At 41.0% G+C, this 24,592-nt stretch overlaps 2 protein-coding genes across 2 annotated transcripts in view; both read left to right on the forward strand.

The window, feature by feature from the left end:
- The window catches only part of frmpd1a (FERM and PDZ domain containing 1a), a 51,421-nt gene extending 42,732 nt beyond the window's left edge, over nt 1-8,689 (forward strand). The window contains exons 12-16 of the mRNA XM_085460341.1: nt 52-271; nt 376-558; nt 1,323-1,467; nt 1,549-2,820; nt 4,045-8,689. Of these exons, the coding sequence (XP_085316467.1) occupies nt 52-271; nt 376-558; nt 1,323-1,467; nt 1,549-2,820; nt 4,045-7,466 (5,242 nt within the window). The 3' untranslated portion in view covers nt 7,467-8,689. The remainder of the gene's footprint in view (nt 1-51; nt 272-375; nt 559-1,322; nt 1,468-1,548; nt 2,821-4,044) is intronic.
- Nucleotides 8,690-13,290: 4,601 nt separating this feature from the next.
- Nucleotides 13,291-22,707, forward strand: LOC146708455 (multidrug and toxin extrusion protein 1-like). The gene is made up of 16 exons (XM_085460345.1): nt 13,291-13,671; nt 15,165-15,266; nt 15,382-15,450; nt 15,567-15,715; nt 16,052-16,094; nt 16,630-16,674; nt 16,764-16,861; nt 17,407-17,504; nt 17,608-17,789; nt 18,604-18,712; nt 18,894-18,969; nt 20,661-20,730; nt 20,804-20,936; nt 21,041-21,135; nt 21,224-21,287; nt 21,388-22,707. Exons 1-16 carry the CDS (start codon nt 13,501-13,503, stop codon nt 21,627-21,629), a joined length of 1,746 nt encoding a protein of 581 aa, XP_085316471.1. The 5' UTR covers nt 13,291-13,500; the 3' UTR covers nt 21,630-22,707.
- Nucleotides 22,708-24,592: the final 1,885 nt, after the last annotated feature.

Genomic DNA, 24,592 nt, shown 5'->3' on the forward strand with positions numbered 1-24,592 from the left:
CTTTTAAACAAAAACAAACCCTTTCAATCTGCATTTGTGTGTTTCCCTCAGAAAGACTTGGGGCATAGAGAACTTTGTGTCATCCACCTTGCTGAGGAACATGCGAGAAAAGGATCTGAGAAAGGCCATCGGCTACCACATAAAGAAGAGCCAATCCCTGTACGATCCCAAGCAAAAGGGCCTGTCAGTCGATCAGACACGGATCAACTATCTGGAGGAGCTGAGTGAACTCAAATCATTTGGAGGGAAATCTTTTGGTGCCACCATGATGGTAGGATTTGATCTGTATACTTTTGTTCTTGAGATTTGGTTGTATATTATAATTTGAATCATCTTCTTTCTCTGCACTTTCTCCACCTCCTCTGTGTTGTTCAGCTCCAGGACAGGGAGTCGATGGTGACCCTATTAGTGGGAGCACGGCACGGGGTGAGTCAGATCGTCAACCACAAGCTGAGCATCCTGTCCACACTCACAGAATTCACCAGCATAACACGCATCGAGCTGCTGCCTGAATCGGAAAAGGTCAGCCTGGTCAAAATATACCTGCAGGACATCAAGGTGAGACCTAAAAGGATACACACCCAAACCTAATATGCAAGAGGAACAGAATACCTCATCTGCAACACTGTAAACACTTTCCTGATGACATTTCCTGTTAGTTTTGTGAGCTATGATCAATGTTAGTCAAAATGTCACCGGATGAGGAAGCCACCTCCCACAGTTTGTCACTCACCCAGCTTGACGTTTAGGATAGCCCTTCATTAAATAATGTCTTTCTCACATTAGCTAGATATTTTATATCAATGTCTATCCACAGTCTATCCATTTTTGTCAGCTCTGGAGGTTTCTGCTTAAGCTGGAAACTAATTAGTATTATTTTTCATCTCTTTATTGGTGCATTTTGTATTTAGCACATGTTGTTTTGATCTGCATGTTTCCCCTTTTCATTAGGTGAACACGAGTAATTGTGCAGATCCTTATCAGTTTTGCAGTTTGGAAACAGAGTTTTGTTCTGTTTGGATGATTGTTAATCAGCTTTAAAAGCTCTCTTAATAAGCTGCTGACTTCCAGACCTCCTTAACTGCTTAAGCACAATATTAATTAGCATTCATCTTAACACGACCCACCTTTACTGCAGTGTTTTAATGAATTAAGATGAACAATTTCTGTTTTTCATAACCTCTTTATATTATTCTCTGCACCCCCTTGCATACAATATACAAACCTCAGCAGAAACAGTGGTTGAACTTTATGCTAAGTGCCTTTACACTGCTGAATTGTCTTTCCCCACAACCTCTCTTTTTCCATTCTCTTTCATAAAGCCCATTACTTTACTACTGGAGTCAGCTGCGGCTAAGGATATGTCCTGCTTAATAGCAGGGTACTGCCGAGTGTTTGTTGACCCTGACCTCAACGTCTTTCCCTGGATAGATGACTCCAAGAAGCACAGAATCTCTGCTGAGGAAGGTACAAAGACAACAATGCGTTCATCACACCTGTAACAATCAATAAATGTTATCTCGTTTTAATTTGGATTCATGTTCACAGGTTATGTTTCACGGTGTGGCAGTGACTCCGATGAATCCTCAGACTTAGACATGGAACCGCTGGTCAACCTGGTGTCTGACAAGAAGCCCCGCCTTCGAATCAGATCTTCATCAGATCCAGATGGACGGAACAGAAAAGACAGTCGGAGAAACAAAGATGAGAGTGAAAAGGGAGAGAAACCTGGCGAGGATAAAAGGCTAAAAGATGAAAAGGGTTCTGACACTAAAAGAGAAAAGTTTCAGCTCGATAAGAATGACGAGAATGAAAGCTCAGAGCACAGGAAGGAGGTGAAGAGAGTGCAGGATTGTGGACAAATAGAGATCCACGTAACGGACAATGATTCGGGGAGACACGCTAGACAGGAAGGGGAGATGGGATGTGACGAGGATGTGCGAGCAGCAGAGGAGGAACCGTCTGTATCAGATTCATGTCATACGGACTCTCATGTCCTCACCAGCGCCTCCAGTGACACTCTCGATGGCCTGGAGGAAGATGACTTGATGTCATGCTCCTCTTCCTCTATCCACCCCAGTGCTGCTTCACAAAGTCACACCAGTGTCCACTCTTCGTTTCACCTTCACCCTTATTCTCATGGGCATGTACAGCCTCACCTGCTTGCCCCACCACCTGCGCACTCCCATCCCCTGATTCACCTCACAACTCCTGACAGAGGAGGAGGAGGGGCCTGCAGGAGATCAGGCGATGGAGCCGATCCCCAGCTCACCTCACCCGTCTCCACTTCTTCTCAGAGCCTTGCTGATGCCCAAAGATCTTCAGGTAACCTCTGCACTGATGACAGCTCCCTGTGTTTCGCGGAGCTCTCCCGCCTCGTGGACTTCCTGCCGAGCCCTCCAGAGGCCAGCGAGGAAGACGATGACGAAGAAGAGTTGAGGAGGAGGAGGAATGCGTTAAAAGAAACAGATGGGGGAAGAGAGGGAGGAAGTGTAAGCAAGGAAGGTGGTTTTAAAGAATATTCGTCATCGCCTTCCCCGTCTTCAAACACAGACTTTGTGTTTAACTTTGACCAGAGCGACGCACGCTGCTACTACAACATCTGCTCCAACATCACCCCCGACAGTGCACGCAGCCTTTCTCATAAACAGAGAGAAGAGAGGGAGGAGGGAGAGGAGACTCAAGATGAAGACCTGGAGCCAATACCCATCCTGCACCCGCCCCCTGGCTTTGGAGACAGCAGCTCTGATGAGGAGTTCTTTGACGCCAGGGATCGTTTCACCTCACCTGAAGACCCGACATCAGGGGCTGTGCCAAGAGGTGATTTACTTTTCACTGTGAGGCTGATCTCAAGAATTTTCAAGTCTTGTATACTGATCAGCAATAAAGGTTGTAAATTCTGCTTTGTTGCCATCTAGTGGCTGAAGTGGTTACTCCCTAAAAGAGTTAGAATATTTACTGGATTACTGAAAATGTTACATAATTGCCAGAACATGTTACATAATTGCCACACCTAACAATAATGGTAGATGTGGTCTACTGATCCTGATGACACTCTTATGCAAGAAAAAAACTGCCATTTCCTTTACTGCATCAGTCCAGGTGGGATAGAAGTATAGTCTAACTGCATCTGAGGGCTTTTATGATATGCCTCAAATAAATATTTCCAAAGTCCACTACAGTACTTCATACCGTCATTCTACTACATTTAAGGGGTTATGTTCTTACCGATTACTTTCCAAAGGCAAAGAATTACAGGGGATTATTATTGGAAAAAAAGTACCAAAGTGAATATAATCTTCTATAACTGCATGTTTTCTCCACACCCCATTAATATTCGGAAGACACCATCTTATTTATCTTATAATCTTTTGGTGGATGATCCAGCTTTGACTAGCTATAAAAGTTAGATTTCACTCTATTGACTCATCTATTAATCTAATACATAATTTGGACCTATATAAACATGTCAATGGAAGAACTATTTTAAATATAATTCATGAATAATGCTTATGTACTTTTCCTTTACATTGTTTAATGTTTTTGTTCTACATTTGACATGTAATGTTATGTTTTACCTCTACTCCCATGAAGGAAAAAGCTTAAACTGCTCCAATTTACGGGATTTTTTGTTTTAATTTGATTTGATATAAAAAGCAAGCTTATTTCAGAGAGGATGAGCTGATGGGCTACTCAAGGCCCCCTCTACTCTAGTAGAGTACAATAAAAATATGACACTGGAAATGAGCTGAATATATCCCCTTTAAGTAGAGTGTCCATCTACCACCACATTAGCTACTAACAGCAAACATTGGAGCAAAACTAATACAAAAAATTGCAGACAAATAGTTTAATGGCAACTGCTGTGCAAAACGAAAAACTAACCTTAAAGGAAAAAGTGATGCAAAACCTGTAATTTTCATTGAATGTACATTTATGGCCTATTTTGTGTGTCTGTGCACTGCACACAGAAGAATATAAATTTTGTTGTGATATTTGTTCTGCTTTAAACACAAAAGCTGAAATTTTTGTGCTATCTTGCAGACATTTGCACAGAGATGAAGCTGGACTTCCTCAGCACACTGAGCCTCAGTGATATCAGAGTCTCTGTGCCGGACACAGACAAAGTTAGAGAAGCAGAAGATGATAGAAAATGGAGAGAGGAAGAAGGAGGAGGCAGAGAAACTTTGTTCCAGCTCAGGAAAAGATCGAAGAAGCGGCGTTCCTTCATGGAAACCGATTACACGTCCAGGGTGTCGTATCCAGAGCCAGATCCAGAGTCAAAGCAGGCCCTGGCTTCCAAGCGATGTCATAAAAAACATTTGGGAGAAGTCAGCGATGCCCAGATCCTCAGTTCAGATCCTGAACCTTCAGAGCAAACCAAGAATCCTAGCCCCACTGTCTCCTCACTTACTCACTCTGAAGGGGAACCTGCTCAGCTTGAGTCAAAGCCCATTCTGTTAACACTCTGCTCGCGTGCACCAGGTTTTGGTTCTCTTGATCAGCCTAGAGACCCAAAGCCTGCTCCCAAAACCAGGAAACAGGAAATGGAGATGGAACCTGACGCAATGGAGTCCAAATCGGTCACCGATCTGGTGAAATCAGTGTCTCCAACCATCACTGTTGTCCGCTGCCGTGTGGATCCAGACGGAAAGGAGAGTGCCGATCGGAGGGGTGACGGAAAGGAGGAAGGGGAGGGACAGGAGCAGGATAGGGAAGGGAAAGAGGAAGGGAAGCCGGAGTCAGCAGCTTTGACAGGGAATGGACCGTTCACTAGTCATATGTTTTTGCAAGAAATCACTAAACAGGAGATTAAAGAGGAGGAAGAGAAGAAAGAGGGAGTGGGAGCATACTCGTCTAGCTTAAAGAGACCACTTGTGGGTGTGCAGGCGCCACCAGAAATCCACATACTGTCTACATGTTTACCAGACGGGAATAAAAAGGGCAGTAACGGCCTTTTGGTGTCCAGTTTGATTGCACCAGAGGTGAAAGATGCAGAGGAATACATGCTTAAAGGCCCCTCATATTCACCACCACCACCCCCACCTTCATCCCCTCTACCCTCAGTACCAGTCCTTCACAAATCCCAGAGTGGCTGTCTAGTGAAGGAGGAAGAGGGCAGCGAGTACATGGAAATCCAAAACAAAATTACAGCTTCAGATTATATGGAACACAATCCCAAGACAAGCAATGACAAAGAACAGGCACACGTAAAAGTCACAAGCGTTAACGACGATGATGCCATCGGGGCTCTGACCATAAGCGATGAAGTTACAGACAGCACCACTTCTGACAATGTTTTTGATGATGATGATGATGAAGTGAGTAATTCACTGAGTGACAGGAGAGATGACAGGACTAAAGCTACAAAGTGTAGAGCTAAATCAGCAGGTCAAAGCGAGTCACAAATCAAGTCTCGCACAAGAATTCATTCTGATTATACTCGTGCTATAAACTCAATTACAGCAAAGCTCGGAGCTGCAACAAGCGCCACGTCTCCTACTTTTAATTCAGGTGTTGGATTGAAAAGCGAGATCACATTTCTCAGTGCTTTAAATCAAACCGTGGATAAACCCAGAAGTGAAACCCAAAGTGCTGAAGATAAAGAAAGTTTAGTTAGTTCTAAGTTAGAAAAAACTAGCATGGCTACAATCACCGATGTCGCTAAACAACCTACTTCTTCGACTCATTTCCTCTTCCAAACCTGTTCCCCTGCCATCATGGGCCGATTATCTGCATCAACGCTTAGGGGGAAGATTCAACAGCTGCCTCTTTATTTATCACGATCTCAAGAGTCTCTCAGTCAACCCGGGATTGGGAACGTGGCCCAGAGTCCTGCTGAGGACAACACAAAGGAAGAAGCAGAGGTCACCATTAAAGTAACAGACGTTAATGATGTCAAACAAAATGCTGACTTAGAAGTTGGCAACACTGCGGAGTCTGTAGAGTCAGATGATTCGGATACAACGGTCACAGGATCAGAGGTGGACGGGGAGTTTTTTGTAGAGCTAACATCAGCAAAGAGTTTTAATTCAGGGACAGAGGTGAAGGAGGAGGTCAGCTCTGACCTGCCTGTTCAGACTGAGCCTAAGCCCCAACATCGAAATTTGTTGTACTCTGGATCTGATAAGGACACACCAGGACCAATAACAGAGCCCCCAGCCTCCATAGTGAGCCAACTCCAAAGAGATGCCGCAGGTTTAAAGATGGACACTCCTGGTCCCATAAAAGACTCTCCAGAACCAAACTCCAAAGTCACAAGTCCAGATGCAGACGTACCAGGTTATAAAATAACCAATCGATCACCTTCCATCCCTCCTGCAATCGTGGTGACCACAGAGAATCTAAATGGGCCCAGGCTTCCTTTTCAGCCACAGAAAATAAGAAGGACAAGTAGCGACAGGCCTTTAATGGATCTTTGTAGACCTTCAGAGAAAGTTTCAGGCTCACCAAAAACACCTCCTTCAGGCTGCAGAGTATTCACTATCTGTGAGGATCCAACAGAGACAAAGGCCCAGGCCGAGGTGGTGTCTGCTCCACCTCTGAAGTCAGAGTTTGGATGTGGTTCTGTGCTATCTTCTGGATGCGAGTCGATCATAGAGGGGGTGCAGGTGCCACTGGATGCTTGTGGTTGCCCAGCTGTTTACACAAACTGCTTCGGCAGCGAGGACAGCTTCGATGATGAGCTGACGGTCTACGAGTTCTCCTGCCGCACACAGAGCAGCGGAGTAACGCAGACTTCTGGGGCAGGTCTTCCTCTAATGAGCTCTTCCCCTGTTCCCTCCTTTCTTTCCCCTACGTCCTCCCATTCCCCCTCTTTTCCTCGTTCCATTCTTTTCTCCTCTTCTACCTCTGAGCTCAGCCCTCTCCTCTCGCCTCTCTCCGACACCTCTGACCCTTTCACTTCTCAAACGCACAAGGACACCATGAGTCGGCTGGGTCAGCAGCGCTACCCAGAACCTCCCACGGGTTTCCAAGTACTCCGCTTAGATGTAGACCAGCTTCTTTCCATTCTAGAAAGTAGCAATGCTGACCGATCTGTAGGAGGACACAGAGCTCGTCACCCAAGAGAAACGTGCCCTGCTCACTTTACAGAGAACAAAAGGGTGCTCCAGATGGAAGCACGGCGGCTGATGTCAGGCTGCCAAAAGGTGGTGGGGATCGGACAGAGCCCAGAGGAGATGCTTCACTCTCTGGCCAACAGTTTCCGGACCCTGGTGGAGCTGGCAGGCGTGTGCCTCTGGTTTTCTGGGTGCGACAGGTGCGACCGGAGGAACGCAGAGGCCGTCGCAGGTCTGGCAGATGTGGCCCGCTCATTCAGGGACTTCTGCCTGGCAGCGGAGCGTGCCAGCAGCAAACGCAGCTGCCAGGACCTGAGCACCAAGCTGCTAGCCAAACAGTGCACAGCACTCACCGCCTCAGTCTTCTGCCTCACTCAGCTGTTCCGCACCCTAACTGCACTCTGAGGCGACCACAGCCCTTCAAGAAATTACCTTCAGCCTTGCGACCTGTGGCGTTCAACTCCACATCCGTGAGGTCACCAGTGAGCTCACAGCTGCTGTAGGTGTGGATAAGTGTGACCTGGGACTCTTGGCTTGCGGTGCTGTTCCTAGGAAGCTCAAAAAACTGGGGCCGGTTAACAGTTTTTTTTCTGGTTATCAAGGCAGAGATCGCCGAGGCGCATGTGGTGACTGACTAGCTGTGCACGTACTGTACCAAACAAACCAGATGGATAGCCAAGAGCCAGACTGTAGAGTGCTGCAAGCTTGCATTCCAATATCAAAGCTGATGTACTTGAATGTATTCTATGTTATTATCTGTTTGTTTATTTATTGATTGGTTTATTTAATGAGATACTGCAGTTTGGAAGAAAGGAATGTCAAGGAATAAATATGGAAATGTTTACAGTCATAGACAGAGGAGCAGTGGTGTGTCAAAGTAGTGGGCCTTTTTCACACATGCACAAGCACACATGTAATCGATTCAGAGTAACTCTGACTCATCCATTCATACACTGGCCTTTTATTCAACAGACTGACCATTTTAACTCTTCTGATCATCTGACTGCAGTTTACGGATTCTTATATACTGTATCTTAATAGGACGTCAGTGAAGACTTTTTCTGAATGTTAATGTTTACAAAACCAAAAACTAGTGTGGGACATGATTTGATGATTTCAAGCCTGAAGCCATTTGCTGTTTTATAAACCTAGTAGTGGAATGCTCATGTATGCGCGTTGCAGGATTTTATGAAACGGCACATTGAGTTTTTTGTCCTTTTACACCAACATTTGATAGGATCTGTGGAAACGTCAAAGATTCTCAACATTTTCTTTCATTTATTTTCTCTTTGACTGAAACCTTCCAGTGCATGGTGACGTTACCATTACAGCTCTTTGCATTTATTTCCATATATTAATTTTTTTTTGTATATTCCACAACAGTCCGCAGGCTACAGAAGATACTTATCAATAGGTATTTATGGTGTGTGACAGTTCTTGAGTTTCTGATTGCTTTCAAGATTATAAAAACCATCACACCTCTGCTTGAGTTCTGAGGATGAAGAAAAACGACTGTCCCTTATACTAAGTGCATTATTATGAATTTCCCAGTATGACTACAAGTACTACTTGACCAGTGACATAACTTGGCCACAGAATGCAGTATTGTTAGCTTTTTCAGCCTTTGACACATTATGTAGGCCGGTCAGACCCAGTGATTGGTTCACAGCCTCTTCTTAGTTTTCTTTAAAATTTGACACGAAAATTATGTAAAACGCTGATTTGTGGATAAGCTGCTGTATGGCAGCATTTTCACTGGGAATGTTTAACAGTTAAAAGGCTCGACACACAAGACCTGCATGTTCACTGCAGAAATAACCATCAAAACTCGTTTCACCACTTCAGTTCAGGGGATACAGTAAACTGCAAACGGTGTTTCTTTTTATGATAGCAGCCAAAACGCTTTTATTCACATTACTGTTTTGTTTCATTAGGTTCCAATAAGATATTTTCCTGTATTATTTTTTCCAGTTTGCAGAGAAGAATGGGTTTAGTTTTACCATTATCTCCGTGTGGACGTTTCCCTAAAAGTAATGATGGAAAACCTTTTTTTTTTTAAGTCCTCTGTGCTCACGAAGCATGCTGTTATAATCCATAAAATGCATTGTTATCTCTTCAGGGATTTTATCTGTGAATGACGGATAGATGAAGTCTGTGCTTGCTTTGTAATGCTCAATTCCCACCATTAAAAACTATGTTATGATCTTTTCATGATTCCTTTTATTGTTCATCCAATATCATCTTTGCTGAGTCAGACAGACAATGCAACAGGGGTGCAAACTCTGAGAAGGCGAGGGTGTCCAGATCAGCTTTCTCTCTCGTCCTCCTCAATGCAATATTAGAAGGATACCTTTATGATACTAACTATTAGTAATAAGCACTGGCAGCTCTTGTGGTAAGAAAACCAACTTTTGAAGATGAAAAAAGTGGACTCCCCCTCCTGTGGGTCACAGTGGTTTGGTCCACTCTCTATATCCTTAATCAAAAAGGTGACGTTAGAACAAGGGACAGTATTTACATTCACCACTCAACAGATTAAAACGGTTATAACTATTCTGCATTTTTTTTCTTGGCTGCATTACTTCAAAGTTGAATCTTGTATATTATAGTGTGACCATATTGTTAAGATGCAGCTGCTTAATTCATGTTTCTATATCAGGAAAGAGGAACAGCTGAACATAATCAACACAAACAAAGATAATAAAGAAGAGGGAAAAACAGAAAGTTGAACTAAACTGGGAAAATAATAAAATTAGGGAAAAATCAATCGTCATAGTTCAGTGTGCACATATGAAAGAGACTGGAGATGCTGTGGGATCTGTCACATGTGCTCAGAGTGAACCTGCTCTCATCTGTGACGACAACAAGGCGCCAGTGGCAGTCCTGCCAGTTCTGATGTTCTCTGGCGAATGTCAGTTGATCTGTACCGTGCTGGGCTGTGAGCACGTCCCTCTGAAGCAGGGATGGAAATTATATTTCCCAAGAGTCCACATGAGAAACTGGGATTGTTGTGGAGGGCCCCACGTTGAGTCCTGATTTCTCATACAGCCTCTTGGGGAAATTAATTCCCCGCCCATGCTCTGATTCCATGCTCACAGATTCTGTTTCTAACATTTCCACCAAATACATGCACATGGGTTCTCACTGGAGGTCATTCTGTGGGACCCTCGTAATCATCTTCCTCTTCCTTCTTGAACAGAGGAGTAAATACTGGGCCTGCTGCTGGACTGATGCCCTCTACACACATGTGATGGCTTATCTCTGACGCTGTGCTGGGTGCTGGGCTAGCTGAATACACCATCTCAAGCTACAAAGACACTTTAAAAAAAAGCAAATCTGAAAAAAAGACTTTAATTTTCACCACAGCAGGTAAAAATGGATCCACAGTGGTCTGACTGACATCACTGAAGTTTAACTGACTTTGTGTTATAGGATACTGTGATGATTACATGTTGTCCTAACCTCTTTTTTTAAACAGGTGTACAATATAATTGAAAGGCAAAAGACAATAAAATCATGTGACTAAAAATCTAAAGGTTTTCCAAAAGGAAGTACTGAGAGATTTCACCCTGCAGACGCTTAATTCTGTCATTTCGGTTTTCTCTGTCACATCACATTTTTCAGGCTTTGCGGTCAGCAGCGACACAGCTGGTGGCATTAAATAGTTTTAGCACTAGAGGGCGGCAGTGCCACCTGATACTGTGTCAGCGCCTCAGGCACGAAGGCATGAGCAGAAACTAAACAAGCTGCTGCGTTTCTTGAGACTTCCCTGAGATTTTTTAAACCCAAATAAACAGAAGTTTAACAATTCTACAAACCTGCTGATAGAGATCATGTGACATGATTGAAAAGACCACATCTACTGCTGTAGTCACCTTAGTCATCAGATCATATGTTGTCTTAACCAGGGGCGATTTTAGCCTATTTTTGGGGGTGCTTCAGCAGCGCCCTTGCTGCCAGAGCGATGGTGGCTGAGCGGAGGTGGAAGTGCCTGGCTTAAAACAGGACATATTAACTGCATTTAACCTTCAGTTAGACAGATTTGCCAACCTCAAGGTGACACGGTGTCTCCATTTTTCTAATCTTTTAATAATATTTTGTACATTTCAAGGACTCTTCTATTTTTGGAGTGTATTTTTATGTATCTGTATTATGTTATACATACACTTTAAAAGTGAATCTCTGTCCAAAAAATGCACTCAGTTTACTTTTTACTCACTATGAGCATCATTCATTATTCTCCCGCAGTAATTAACGTTAGGATATGTATTTTTTTTTTAAAATTCCAATACATTTTTCTTTTGCTGTAGTAGTCTTTAGCAGCATTTAAATAACCTTTATCAGATTTGATGGTTTTGTTACAGACTTTTCAAAAAAGTGTTTTGCTTTTCTTTCACAAATATGGGGATTAAATTGTGTTAAAGTGTACAAAACAGTGATGTCATGTTTTGTGACGAGGACCCAGGCACAGAGAGACTTGATGAATTTAAGAATCTTATGATTTAATAAAGAAATTCGCAGACTTGCACAGAGAGGGTAAAATTATGATGACTGATAATGGAGATGAAGACAACAGACGATGACAGGGAGGAACAGGGGTTTAAATGCACCAAGGAGACAGTCAGAGGGAACTCGGGACAACTGGAGACATTTAAGGATGCAGGGACTGACAGAGACAGGGAAGAAGTCTCATCGTGACGAGTAAAGTTTACCTTGCCTGGACGGGCAGCTCTCTGGGTGCTCAGCACCCCCAAGCCTCTGATCCTAGAATCGCCCCTGGTCTTAACCCTATTTATCACAATGACAAAAAAATAACCAAACACTACTTAATTTATTGATTTGATTTTCGGCAAGCTAAGCTGCTTTTTGTGCACTCAGTCATGTTGCCAGTTAACTTGTTTAGTATCACTTACTTTTCCAGCGTTTTGCGTGCCATCCCAACTTTTCGGGGGGACTTATTCTTGTCTCAAACATGTTGTCAATTCCAAAATGAGCCAATATATATCATGAAATGGTAAAACATCTCAGTTTAAACAATTTTCAAACAGTTTTCTGTAAATAAAATATGAATAAAGTGAAATATTGTTTATATTTTACACAGAGTTCCAGCGTCTTTGGAACTGGGCTTTGGTCTGGATCCTTAATACAGAGGAAACTTAACTTCGAACAGAGTTTTGGATGATGTTTGGTTGCTCCTACCATGAAGAACAAATAATGTATGTAGCTCATCCTGTACCATTCAACTTATATCTGTCTTACTTCTGTGCAGACTACCTTTATGTACCAGCTGCAAGAGCAGTGTCTTTTGAAATCATTTGCTAAATGGTAAATGGCCTGTGTTTGTATAGCGCTTTACTTAGTATCTAAGGACCCCAAAGCGATTACTGTCTGCTAATGCATAGCCTCTGATGTGAAATCCAATAATAGCCCAATTGAAGTGTTTGGATCTCTGCTGATGTTTATAGTGATATGTTTGACACTTAAAATTCTGTGCTATATAAGCAACAATGAAAACGTGATTATGTATTTCTTTAAGTATTTTAAACAAAATTATCTCATTTGAATCTTTGCTGTGGCACAGCATAGAGAAGTAAACGTGCAGGGTGCAACACACATACAGGGTTCTTTCTGCATTACATCAAAAGGAAGCCAAGAGGACATTGATGGGTGTGTGTGTGTGTGTGTGTGTGTGTGTGTGTGTGTGTGTGTGTGTGTGTGTGTGTGTGTGTGTGTGTGTGTGTGTGTGTGTGTGTGTGTGTGAGAGAGAGAGAGAGAGAGAGCTGAGATCTTTAGTCAGCAGGCTGTTAAAATGACATTCACACACTTTTTCCATCAGCTTTGATACAATTGTTTTCATAGTATTCCGATTAAAATCCTTCATACGTCAATCAGCAGTTTCCCAGTTTGTTTGTTGTTGTTGTTTGTTTGTTTTTTGTCTCCATACATGTCTGCAGATATCTCCATGAAAATGGAACAGCTGTCTTTACAGTATGACAAGCCTTTTTTTTTTTTTTACATTCTTCAGGACCATATTCGGCATTGGTCTCGTGATTCTGCTCGTGAGCGTGACGTGGCTGCAATGAAAGCAGAGGAAGACGATGTGGAATAATCTCACAAAAAGCCTGCCCGTATTTTTTTAAAATAAACTCCAAAACATAAATCACACACTGTTGTTTTGAAGACGTTTTTGTTTTAGCTTTGTTTGTTTGTTTTTGTAATAAAACACACTCATGTTTATCGTCAACAGCGTTTCCTAGACATTTACGTCACATATCGCGTCACGTTTCAGTGGAAGCACGAGGGGATTTCAGTGGATTTCTCCGCGTGGATCAAGCTGTGGGATATCTGCTGTGCCTGACATGTGTCCGTGACTGCAGGGGACGAGGCCGTAAATGGTGTCTGGGATCCAAGTCGGTTTAGAGCGTTTCGTTTCCTGGTCATGGAAGGTCTAGAACCGGTTACCGATTATTTAAGGGAAGTGAACGGACACTTGAATGAACTTCAGAGCTCCGGTGAAGGATGCTCTCCTTGCCGTAAGAGCACCCGTTGTTTGATCCCGCCGGTGTACTGGAATGAGCTGCTACAGCTTGTTAAACTGGCAGGACCGGTGGTAAGACGCATTATTGAGGCACTGAAAAATTATTTATTCCCAACAGTAAAGATGAAATTTTAAAAACCTGCTTCATTTTAAGCTAGTTCTGACCTGAGTGCAACTCCTGTAACAGTCTCGCAAATAAGACCTTTCCAATCTGGTTATGAAATGAAAAGTCAACACTCGGACATAAAGTCTTATTTTTTATTTTTTTTGCTTACTGAATGTTAAATCTTTTATAGCCTTCTGACATTCAGGCCTGAGTTACAACATGCTGCATACTGTTTAATGCTTTGATTCCACATAGCTGTATTAAAAATCAGCATTATAACTAGACTGTTGCACGTTTTACTAATTGAATGTGTTAAATCTGTTTATCAGAAAGTGGCAGGATCCTGCACGACAGAAGATAAAACACTAAAAATAGAAACTTTAACAAAATAATTTAAATTAAGTTAAATATCTCAATAAGAGACAAAGTGATGAAAATTATAAAATTCAAAAAGGTATAAAAAAAATAATACACATGCCTGCTTATTTCCCCTTAAATTATGCCACATTTCTGGGTGGTGCCCATCAAAAACTTAACAGCTTATTCTGCTATTGACTCGTGTTTTGAGTTTCTGGTACTCTAGATGCTGACAGTCGGGTGCCTGATTGAAGCCTGATTAGCAGCAGCTGTGAGGGGACAGTTGGTGTCTGCTCTAAGCCGGCCATGTTTGACTGATCTGGATAGGACCTGTGCCTTGAAGGGCAAATTCAAGCTGGTGGTCTGCAGAATCAGGTTGCAGAATTATTTAGAGTGAGCCCTAGTACCATCTCCAATATAACAGGGAATGGTATGAGAACGGTCATAGCGAAGCATTGCGACAATAAAGAAAAGATCCACTGAACACATTTCTTTGCTTTTTATGCAGTTTATTTATTGTAGTGGTTTACACATTACAGGCTAAAAGCCTAACAGGCTAAAGAGACACAAATCTGCCCTCTTTGGTGACCTGTTGTGAACAAGTTAGGAAAGTAAAAAAGAAAAAAAAATTAAACATCAGTCTGAAAATTGATAGTTTTTCAAGTTTCAGGCCAGCAGCATCAGCATGTTATTTTTCATATGTAAAAATGTATAACACTGTTTTAAACCACACGCTTGGTCATTTAAACACTAACCATAAACAAACACACTTGTACAGTCATACTTGCGTACTTTATTGAAGCACAGAAAGAAAATTTCATGTCACAACATTTTAACAGTTCTAAATTAAATTCTTGGCTCAAATAATCTTGGTTTGTCCTTACGTCGGTATTAAATGATGAATTTGACTTCTGGTGCCTTCCTAGAAGCCTGATCTGTGCGTTTAAAAATATATGATGTTAAAAAAGACGGCAAGAAGTTTAGAAGCGAGTATATCATGAGCTATTTCTGACTAATGAAAATTCTAATGAAACAGTTCTTCCTTATTTATTTATTTATGATCTGCTGGATAATAATGATGCGTTTGATTTTGTTTTCCCAGCTCATTTCTCAGCTGATGGTCTACATGATCAGTACAGTCAGTATGGTGTTCTGTGGTCACATGGGGAGAACTGAGCTTGCAGGAGTGTCACTAGCAGCTGCGGTAAGGAGACGCACGTGAGGCGTACGTCAGCTCTTTTCTGTCGCTGCCTTCTGTAAGTCTTCATTTGGATTCTGAACACATGCTTTTTTAAATGAATGTATCTATTTATTTGCAGGTGGTTAACGTCAGTGGTATTTCTGTTGGCACTGGTTTATCAGCAACTTGTGATACCCTGATATCTCAGGTTGGGGCCTATGTTTTTTAAACAACTTAACAAGGAGATTGTGGTATCAAGTTTGTTTTCCTGAACTGTTACTTTGTCATGTGATCAGTAAGTCTTTGTCTGAATGTTTCATGCAGACGTATGGGAGCGGTAACTTGAAGCGAGTCGGTGTGATTCTCCAGAGGGGAGTTCTGATTCTGCTGCTGGCCTGTTTCCCCTGCTGGGCCGTCCTCATCAACACTGAGCCCCTCTTACTCGCAGTGGAACAGAGTCCGGAGGTCGCCAGGTAAGTTCAACAGGAACAGCTAGAGCAGAATTAGACAAATTCATAATTATCATCTGTAAATGCACAATATATACTTTAAGTCAAAATCTGCACTACAGTAGAAGTAAAGCAGATGTGGTAGATCAAAAGATTTGCGACATTAATGTGCAGCTGACAAATCTGCAGCAACTCTGCAGGTCTTGCATGTCAAAATGTCTGAGAAATGTTTCAAGCACCTTTTTGAATTTAGGCCATAAAGAATCAAATCAGTTTTGTAGGCAAAGAGCACTTGTAATCACACCTGCATTGTAGATATGTAGTTTTTTCACACATTGTGTTTGTCTCTCTGGCCTGAAGTCTCGCCCAGATGTATGTGAAAATCTTCATGCCTGCTCTCCCGGTGAGTTTGATGCATTCAGTTTTCCCTCATGATCCTGTGTGTGAACGCACAAGCTAATGGTGGAAGCTATCAGTAAAATCAGAGAATGTCTAAAAGGGAGAACACCCACTCTGAGCACTTCCTGTTTCGTAAGGGAGACTTGCGAAATCATCCAAAATGAACCGGGCCTTAGGGAGGTGAACCACAAAAATGGAACTCTATTTTTTTTAAATGAGCTGTCTCAACGATCCACACAAGATTTGCCTTACTGTTGAACCCATGACATACATGAAACAAACGTAAAATAAAATATGTCAACAATATTAGTCAAACAGAACATAAGTTGCAGTTTACTGATCTTATATCACCTCCTTGATTGTATGTATCAGTTTTAAAATTTTAATAGCTATCCAATTAAAGTTTTTAAACACATTACAAAGTAACAATATACAAAGTTCTTAGAAACAATAGTTACAATCGGCAATCATACAAGAATCAACAGATGTGTTCAAAGACAAAAAAATGTTCAAACTTTTTGTCTGTTTTCTATCTCCAGGCTGCTTTTATGTACCAACTGCTTGGGAAGTATCTACAAAATCAGGTCCAGTATCCTAACATAAGACATGTATGACATTCATGACATGTAACAAAGTTAAGTTTAAATGGAAAACGTTTTGCTCTTCGTTACAGGGAATTATGTGGCCTCAGGTTATAACTGGAGCAATTGGAAATGTCTTCAATGTTGTCATCAACTACGTCTTCCTCTATCCCCTGGAGCTGGGTGTTGCGTGAGTTTTTTTTTGTTTGTTTTTTGTTTTAATCACTTTTGAATGATAAGTGGTTAGAAGGGTGCAGATATGTGTCTTTAAGTGTTTCACGGGAATGGTGTGTTAAAGCTTTAAAACAAAAACAAAAAAACAATTATTTAGTGATTTAGATTTTGAACCTGAGAGTCCATCACATAGTTCCAGTGGCACATCTGGACATTTCTTAGATTAGCAAAGACAGTGAAGTATAACTGTGCTCAAAACTGTAAACCTATTGATTCTGATAGATCCCTGACTTTTACTCAGGTATACTTACAGTATAGAATCCTTCCAGTTGATCTAATCTGGCAAAACCCTAAAATCATAAAAAAAAAAATGTGCAGGAGAAGAAAAAACTCAAAGCAATTATGAAATGTTATTTTAAGACTGTCTAATTTAACTGCTTTTGTGGACGCTTTGTACATGTTTTAATCTTGATATTTTCCATTCATACTGTGTCGTTATATTTCTTAATAAGTGCCTACTTCTATTTTTGGTCACTTCTTCTGCTCATGGTACTACTGAAGTGGATCTGCAGCAGCCAATGCCATGTCACAGTATTTGCTGGCTTTGTTCCTATGTGCTTACATCTGCTGGAAGGGTCTACACAAAGCCACATGGGGAGGTCAGTTTTCTTGACCACAGCGTGATCTTCGAGTGAATGTTTAAAAAGCTGGCCGTCTTTTAATGGTGTTTGTTTTGTTTTTTTCTTCAAACTTCTGCTGCAGGTTGGACGCTTGACTGTCTGCAAGAGTGGGGTCTCTTCATCAAGCTGGCTATTCCCAGTATGCTCATGATTTGCTTGTCCTGGTGGATATTTGAAATCGGAGGATTCCTGGCTGGTGTGATAAGTGAGGTTGAGCTGGGAGCTCAGTCCATAGCATACCAACTCTGCATTGTAGCTTATATGGTAACTTTTTTTCATTTTTACCTTTCCTGTTTTTGGAGAGACTATTTCATCCATCCATTTATTTTCTATTGTTTTCATGAAACAGTGAAATTAATAACCTTAATAACCCCATTAATAACCTTTTAAATTAATCTTAGCTATAAAAATGCTTTAAAATATCTTAATAATCCTTCATAAGAACATATTTTATAAAAAGATTATAACAAAAAAATCTTTGTATAATCTATACTTGAGAAGAAGGACTTTGATCCCTTTAAGCATGACCACCATACAACTCTGTATTCCTGATGAATAAAGGACAATGAATGTGGGATTGTAAAATCAGTGACTGTTCACCTGCTGCATGGTTTACTTCCAGTTTGTGCAGCACACTGCACATGCTCATCAATGCTCACCACTCCAAGGGAACATTGTTGGATTATATGCAATGCAGCGCTGCAGCCCAGGAAAACTACCAGCCTTATTGGCAGTTTCCTTCTGTTCTTCTAATGAAGTTGGCAGTAGTTGCTTTGGTTTCTTTGTGTGTTTCTTCATGTGTGTGTGTGTTTGTGTTGTCTTCATCCTAATGGCAGTTTTATTTGAGCTTGTGCAAGTTTACACTACAACAAATCAGACTAGCTCTAGCATCTCTTGTTGTTTTCGTCTGTTTCTAATCTTTGTGCTAAGATAACGAGCTTCTAGCTCTACTTTTGAACTTATCATACCAATGTGGTAGTGGTGCCATGTCCCTTTAAACTAACTTTAATGAGATCATTTATTTTCATGAAATTCAATACTTCACATTATCACTGTGTAAATACATATCTTTTCACAGAGCCCACTGGGATTCTCTGTTGCTGCCAGTGTGAGAGTTGGAAATGCTCTTGGTGCAGGAAATCCAAAGCAGGCCGTGCTATCGTGCAAAGTCTCTATCATCTGTGCATGTAAGAAACGAGTAATCTTAAAAAGAAATAATTGAAAGCAAACGGCTGGTTACATGTGTTATCAACATGTATGCAAACAGTCCCTGAAAACACAGGTCGTGTCTTCACCTTCTCTCTTTGAAATTTCTACATGTGAGCTGTTCTCTCACGCTGTGCATTTTACTTTGTTTGTGCACCACAGTGGCAGTTGCCTGTTTGGTTGGGGCTTTCATCATCTCTACCAAGAACGTCATTGGCTACATTTTCACCTCCGAGCAGTGAGTGCACTCACAGACACACACTCAGTTTTACTTTGTTGCAGACACGTGGATGTCTAGCTGAGTCTGTGATGTTACACAAGTCCATTCAGACTATTATACATTATCTGTGGTCATCGTCTTCATGTTGATGCACAACGGTGATCTGTGACTGTTTAATGTTTAGCAGGTAGGTCCCTTTAACAAATCCTTCAGTTTATAGTTAGTGTTCATCCTGTGAGGCACCCAGGCTTCAAATACAGTGATGTGAAAACGTTTTTGCCTCCTTCCTCATTTCCTATTCTTTTTGTATATTTGTCACACTTAAATATCTCAGCTCATCAAACAAATTTAAGTGGTAGACAAAGATAACACAAACACAAAATGCAGTTTCTAAATGATGGTGTTTATTAAGGGGGAAAAATCCAAACCTACATGGAACTAAGTGGAAAAATTAATTGCCCTCTCCTGTTATAGCATAAATTAACTGTGGTGTATCACATCTTTGGTTTAATTCCTCTAGCAACACCCAGGCCTGATTACTCTCACACCTACTCTCAATCAAGAGATCACTTAAATACGACCTGCCTGACAAAGTGGCAGATATCATGCCGCGATCTAAGGAAATTCAGGAACAAATGAGAAACAAAGCAACTGAGATCTCTCAGTCTGAAATAGGCTATGAAGCCATTTCTGAAGCTGTGGGACTCCAGAGAACCACAGTGAGAGCCCTTATACATAAATGGCAAAAACATGGCACATTGGTGAACCTTTCCAGGAGTGGCCGGCCAACCAAAATTATCCCAAGAGCCCAGCAAAAAGTGTGGTGGCACAAAACACTAAATCTTCCTAATGTGTGAAGCACGGTGGAGGTGCTATTATGCTTCGAGGCTTGTTCTCTCGGGGGCCAGAGGCCTTTTAAACAATTCCAACTTAATTAAAAGCAGATTTATAGGAGAATGTGACAGGGGTGAAGCATGAGCTGAATATTGTAAAGATGATGGCAAGATGATGACTGAAAGCATATAGGGGTTTTTGAAAATCCAAGTCAGAGTGCTGATTTTAACCCAACTGAAGCCAATCCTGTGGCATTCCCCGAAAATGGCTGTTTAATTATAACAATTATTTATAAACTGGGAGACTTGACACAGTAGCCATCCTTGCAATTGTGGAAATCATACAAGTGGTTCAAGTAAATGTCTGTAACTAGTTTTGAGATTCTTGCTCCAAAGGGAGATTCAACAATTTACTAAATGAAAGAGATCAGTTGCTTTTATGAGCAGTGTGAGTGGTTACTCGGTATATTCAATAAACACTCGAGACTGTCTATTTTTGGTTTTTTCAAATTGCCTTTATCATTAAGTACCTGGGCTCAACCATGAATAACTGGACCTTAGACGAAGATTGGACAATTTCAAGGAATCAAGGAAGGAAAACTAACACTTAATAATAAACTATATTGCCACTTTTTTTATTATGTTTAATGTTATGGTCTTACTAAATAATTAAGTCAAGCAGCTGAAGCACGCTCAATAAACTCCGCAGTGAGGAATAACAATGTCAGGTTCAAATGCAGTTTGACTGCTGCAGTTGAACTTGTTCCTTTTATTGGTTTGCTGACTAGAGATAGATGTTACATTGAAAGCATGAATATCAATTTAAAGTATGTTTCTAAAAACCCTTTTAAAGGTCTTATTTCTATATCTTTATAGAGACATCATTCAGAGGGTTGCTGATGTCATGCTTATATTTGGATTCATGCACATCTGTGATGCCATTGCGGTGAGAAATCATGCAGAATAACCATTCACAAAGCACGTGAGACATCCGCATGACCAGTGTTTGATACTTGCAGGGCGTGGCTGCAGGTGTTCTTAGAGGTGTGGGGAAACAGCTGATTGGTGCTTTGTGTAATTTTGTTGCATTCTACTTCATTGGCTTCCCCATTGGTGTGTCCCTGATGTTCGCAGCAAACATGGGGATTGTAGGTAAAACCAAACTGTGTGTGTGTGTGTGTGTGTTACTCTGTCTCAGAGGATTTGTTTAGCAGCTTTCAGGAACTTTTTTTTTTTTTTTTTTTGATCGGTGACAGGACTTTGGACAGGACTTGTCATTTGCCTCTTACTTCAGATGATATTTTACGTCACTTTTTTGTGCAAACTTGATTGGAAAAAGGCTTCAGAAGATGTGAGTAGCTACATCAGTTGCTTTAAGTTTAAAGCTTTCTTATTTGAAGCTAAAATGTACAATCAGTGTCTTTGATGTCTGTGATCAGGCTCTTGTGAGAGCAGGGGTTCACATCACAAAGGAAAATGCAACAGCTGAGCTGGAACACTCAGGTAAGAACTGGTAATAAGAAACAGTCTTGCTTTGAGGCTCGCATGAACGTTTTGGGTTAATCTCAAATACTCTCTCTCTCTAACTGCCCCAAACCTCTAGATTCACATCAGAGTCAGGCCCAGGTCAGTGGAGCTGAGTCTGCGTGTTTGAGTGCTGAGGGAGGAAACACAGACCCAACTGTAGCCAGTTCAGGCAGTAGAGCCTTCACCACCACCACAGTGGGAGATGTTCTGTCTGTACCACAGTTGGCTGTATGGCGTGGTTTGGCATTAATAATCATGATCATCATCCTTCTTGCTGGAATAATCATCAGTCACTTTCTAATGAAGCTGTTAAAATGATGGATTTTTGAGTGTCATAGGGCTGCTCATCAGCTTGACCATACTGAGAATCTACTCCAGTCTTCAGCTCTGTGCAGCTTCCAGAAACTCTTTGATTTCCTGGTCTGCAGCCCTCTCATATTTTCTTTACTGCACACCAAAAGAGCGGATGCTAACATCAGGCCAAATTCACATTTAGAATTTCTTGTATCAGGTATCAAAACCCAAAGACTGTATACAAAAGATGGATGATGCTTTCAGGTCTGAAATGTGATACCTAAAGTGTGATACCTAAAGTGTCTTACATGTGCATTCTCTATAACAGACAGCAGCAAGCAATTCTTCTGCTTGTTCTGCTTGCCCCAGTAAACATTTTCTCACCTGTGGCTCTGTCACAGGTGTTACATCTTATTAAATACAACATCATGTTCACTTAGGAAATTATGGTCCCATTAGCATCGCAAAGGAAAAAGGCAGTTATGCACTTCACTGTATGAGTATACAGTCTCACTTGGTTTCTTAGTGAGTCACCACTCAGTCCTTCTGTCAGTTTTCAAAACACGAAGATTGCAAAGGCTAAAATGTGAAGCTCTGAGTAACTTGTTTACTATCCAACAAGGGGCATCCAGCATCCAATTTTAGTATGCAGTCTATGAGGAAATCGAGTGAGTGAGTGAGTGAGTGAGCGAGCTATTAATTGTAAGCAAATGGAAAATGTGTATTTTCTGGGTGGAAACAAGGAACTTAAACGTCCACCAGTAACATTTTATGCCAGCATTTTTCACGAGAACAAACATTTCACTGCACAATGTCTTCTTATATCTTCCTTTTGCTTCAAAAGACCATACTATGGACTTTTTTTTTTTTCTTCAATAGATGTATCAGAGAGATCTTTATTTTCATGATCGGTTTAGGCTTTAAACGAATAGATGAAGGTCTGTTTAGTCAGTGTTGAGACTTTGCTGAACAAATACATTTTTGAGTCATCTGCCATTCTTTTCTATTTCCTCTGTTGTTTTGATGTTTTTGAGTTCCTTCTGTTGGAAATCTGAAAATAAAGAGTTTACTGTTTAATAGTGAAGCATTAAACGATCACAAACTTGTAGCCATACTGGGTGGCTTTTAAGTGTGAGCGTGTATGAATAAATAACTCCTGAACAAAAAGAGGCTTTTCATGAAGCAAGCTTCAAAAAGTTTGCTTATGTAGGGAAATTCCACATTAACAGCAGCTCCATAAAACCCATTTAGAAATGACTGTAGGTCATCAGTCTCATCTCTGGGACAAACAGAGGTCTCATCAATTCACAATAAAGAAACCTGATCCTGTTGATCAGTAGCAATGAGCTCAGCCACCCGTGGAAATGACTTCTGTCCCACTCAACCCCCCTCTTGGTTCAGTCATTTTCACCAGTTTCCAGATCATCTGTCATGAATGACCGTGTTCCCTTTCTGCATAATCACTGTTAAAAAGTAACTTGTTGCACAGACTGTCACGTAGTCAGGCCCAGACACATTATGTATGATTTGCATTTTGAGCTCTGTTTCATAACTATGACCATTTGTTGGAAATGTCATTTAAACATATACCATGCAGTGAAAAATTTCCCCCTTCCTGAGATCTTTTTCTTTTAATTTTTGCATATGTAAAAGGTTTAGGATTATCAAACAAATTTTAATATTGACAAAGCTCATCCAAGTAAGTACAAACTACAGTTTTTAGAAGATCTTATTTATTAAGGTGAAAAACAACTTTCCAAATATACATGGTCCTATGTCAAAAAGCGACTTTCCCCCTTTGCTAAATCATGAATTAAGTGTGACTAACTGCATTTTTTTTTTTTGCAAGCTGATTTTAATTCCTCCACAGTGACGTGAATAACTCATTGCCAGTTCTTTACTACGGCGACTGTAGACCGCTGGAACAGCTGTGGCTCACAGACACAGTGTGTGCCAAACTGCGGTTTATGTGTAACAGTTTGTGTTTGGTGAAATTTGCTGAGCAGTTTCAGACACTACATTTGAAGTTAGCTGCCCCTTGCTTACTTTGTACTTCTGTAGCACCAGCTACATGATGTAACGGCTCCATTAACTGAAGGTGCTCACTTTAACCACCAGCTGTAAAGACTATCCTTGTGGAAATGCTGTGTCAGTCCAGCAGGTACTTTTTTTAATCATGAAGGAAAGCTCTTACTGCGGGCCACTCTAATTTAGGTGACTTTCCCATGATAAGTCTAGTTAAACCAGATTAATTTCTTAAACTAAACCTCTTACTGGTAGATAATCTTTATCAACATTATAAAACACCCTGTAATTGTATTCCTAGACTAAGACGTATTCAGGTGTAGTGAACATGAGACGTAGAAGATCGAAATGACTCACGCCGAAATAAATACATTAAAAATCTGTACATAAATTTAAAAAAAAACCTTTAATTTGACCAATATTTTACAATTAATCTACATATAGTATACTGTTAGTTTTTTTTGTTTATTTACCCATTATTTAGTTATCATTTATCAATATTTCCAGTCTTTTCTCTCTATGTTAATATTTATGGAAGTCCTGCACCACTTGCATAACCTTGTTCAGAGTCATTTTCAAGAGTTAAAAACATAGATTGTATATAAAAGAGGAATGTTGTGATATTACCATCTTATAGCCACAGATACCTCCTAAGTGCTAAGTAATATACAAATAATGCACAGCCTCTTGGGCAGGCGAACAACACACTGTATTATTATTATTTATCACGCCATTCTGATAAAATTGTTTAAAAGGCACCAACAACACAAACACAGGAGTGAGGATAGGTCAGAGGGAGAAACCAGGCCACCTACAGCTATCTGTGTCTGTGCGCCTGTCAAACAAAGCAGCCATGCTGCTATGTGTAGCACCTTCCTACTCAGCTGACCCAAACACACACGTTCATATATTGCTTTTATCTATACCTAAGGACTTTCTTACAATTTCTCACACACACACAC

Source organism: Copadichromis virginalis, linkage group LG6, assembly GCF_057382275.1.
Source record: "Copadichromis virginalis isolate Kocher_CV1m ecotype Utaka linkage group LG6, C_Virginalis_male_GT1.1, whole genome shotgun sequence".
In the NCBI taxonomy this organism is placed as follows: Eukaryota; Metazoa; Chordata; class Actinopteri; order Cichliformes; family Cichlidae; genus Copadichromis; species Copadichromis virginalis.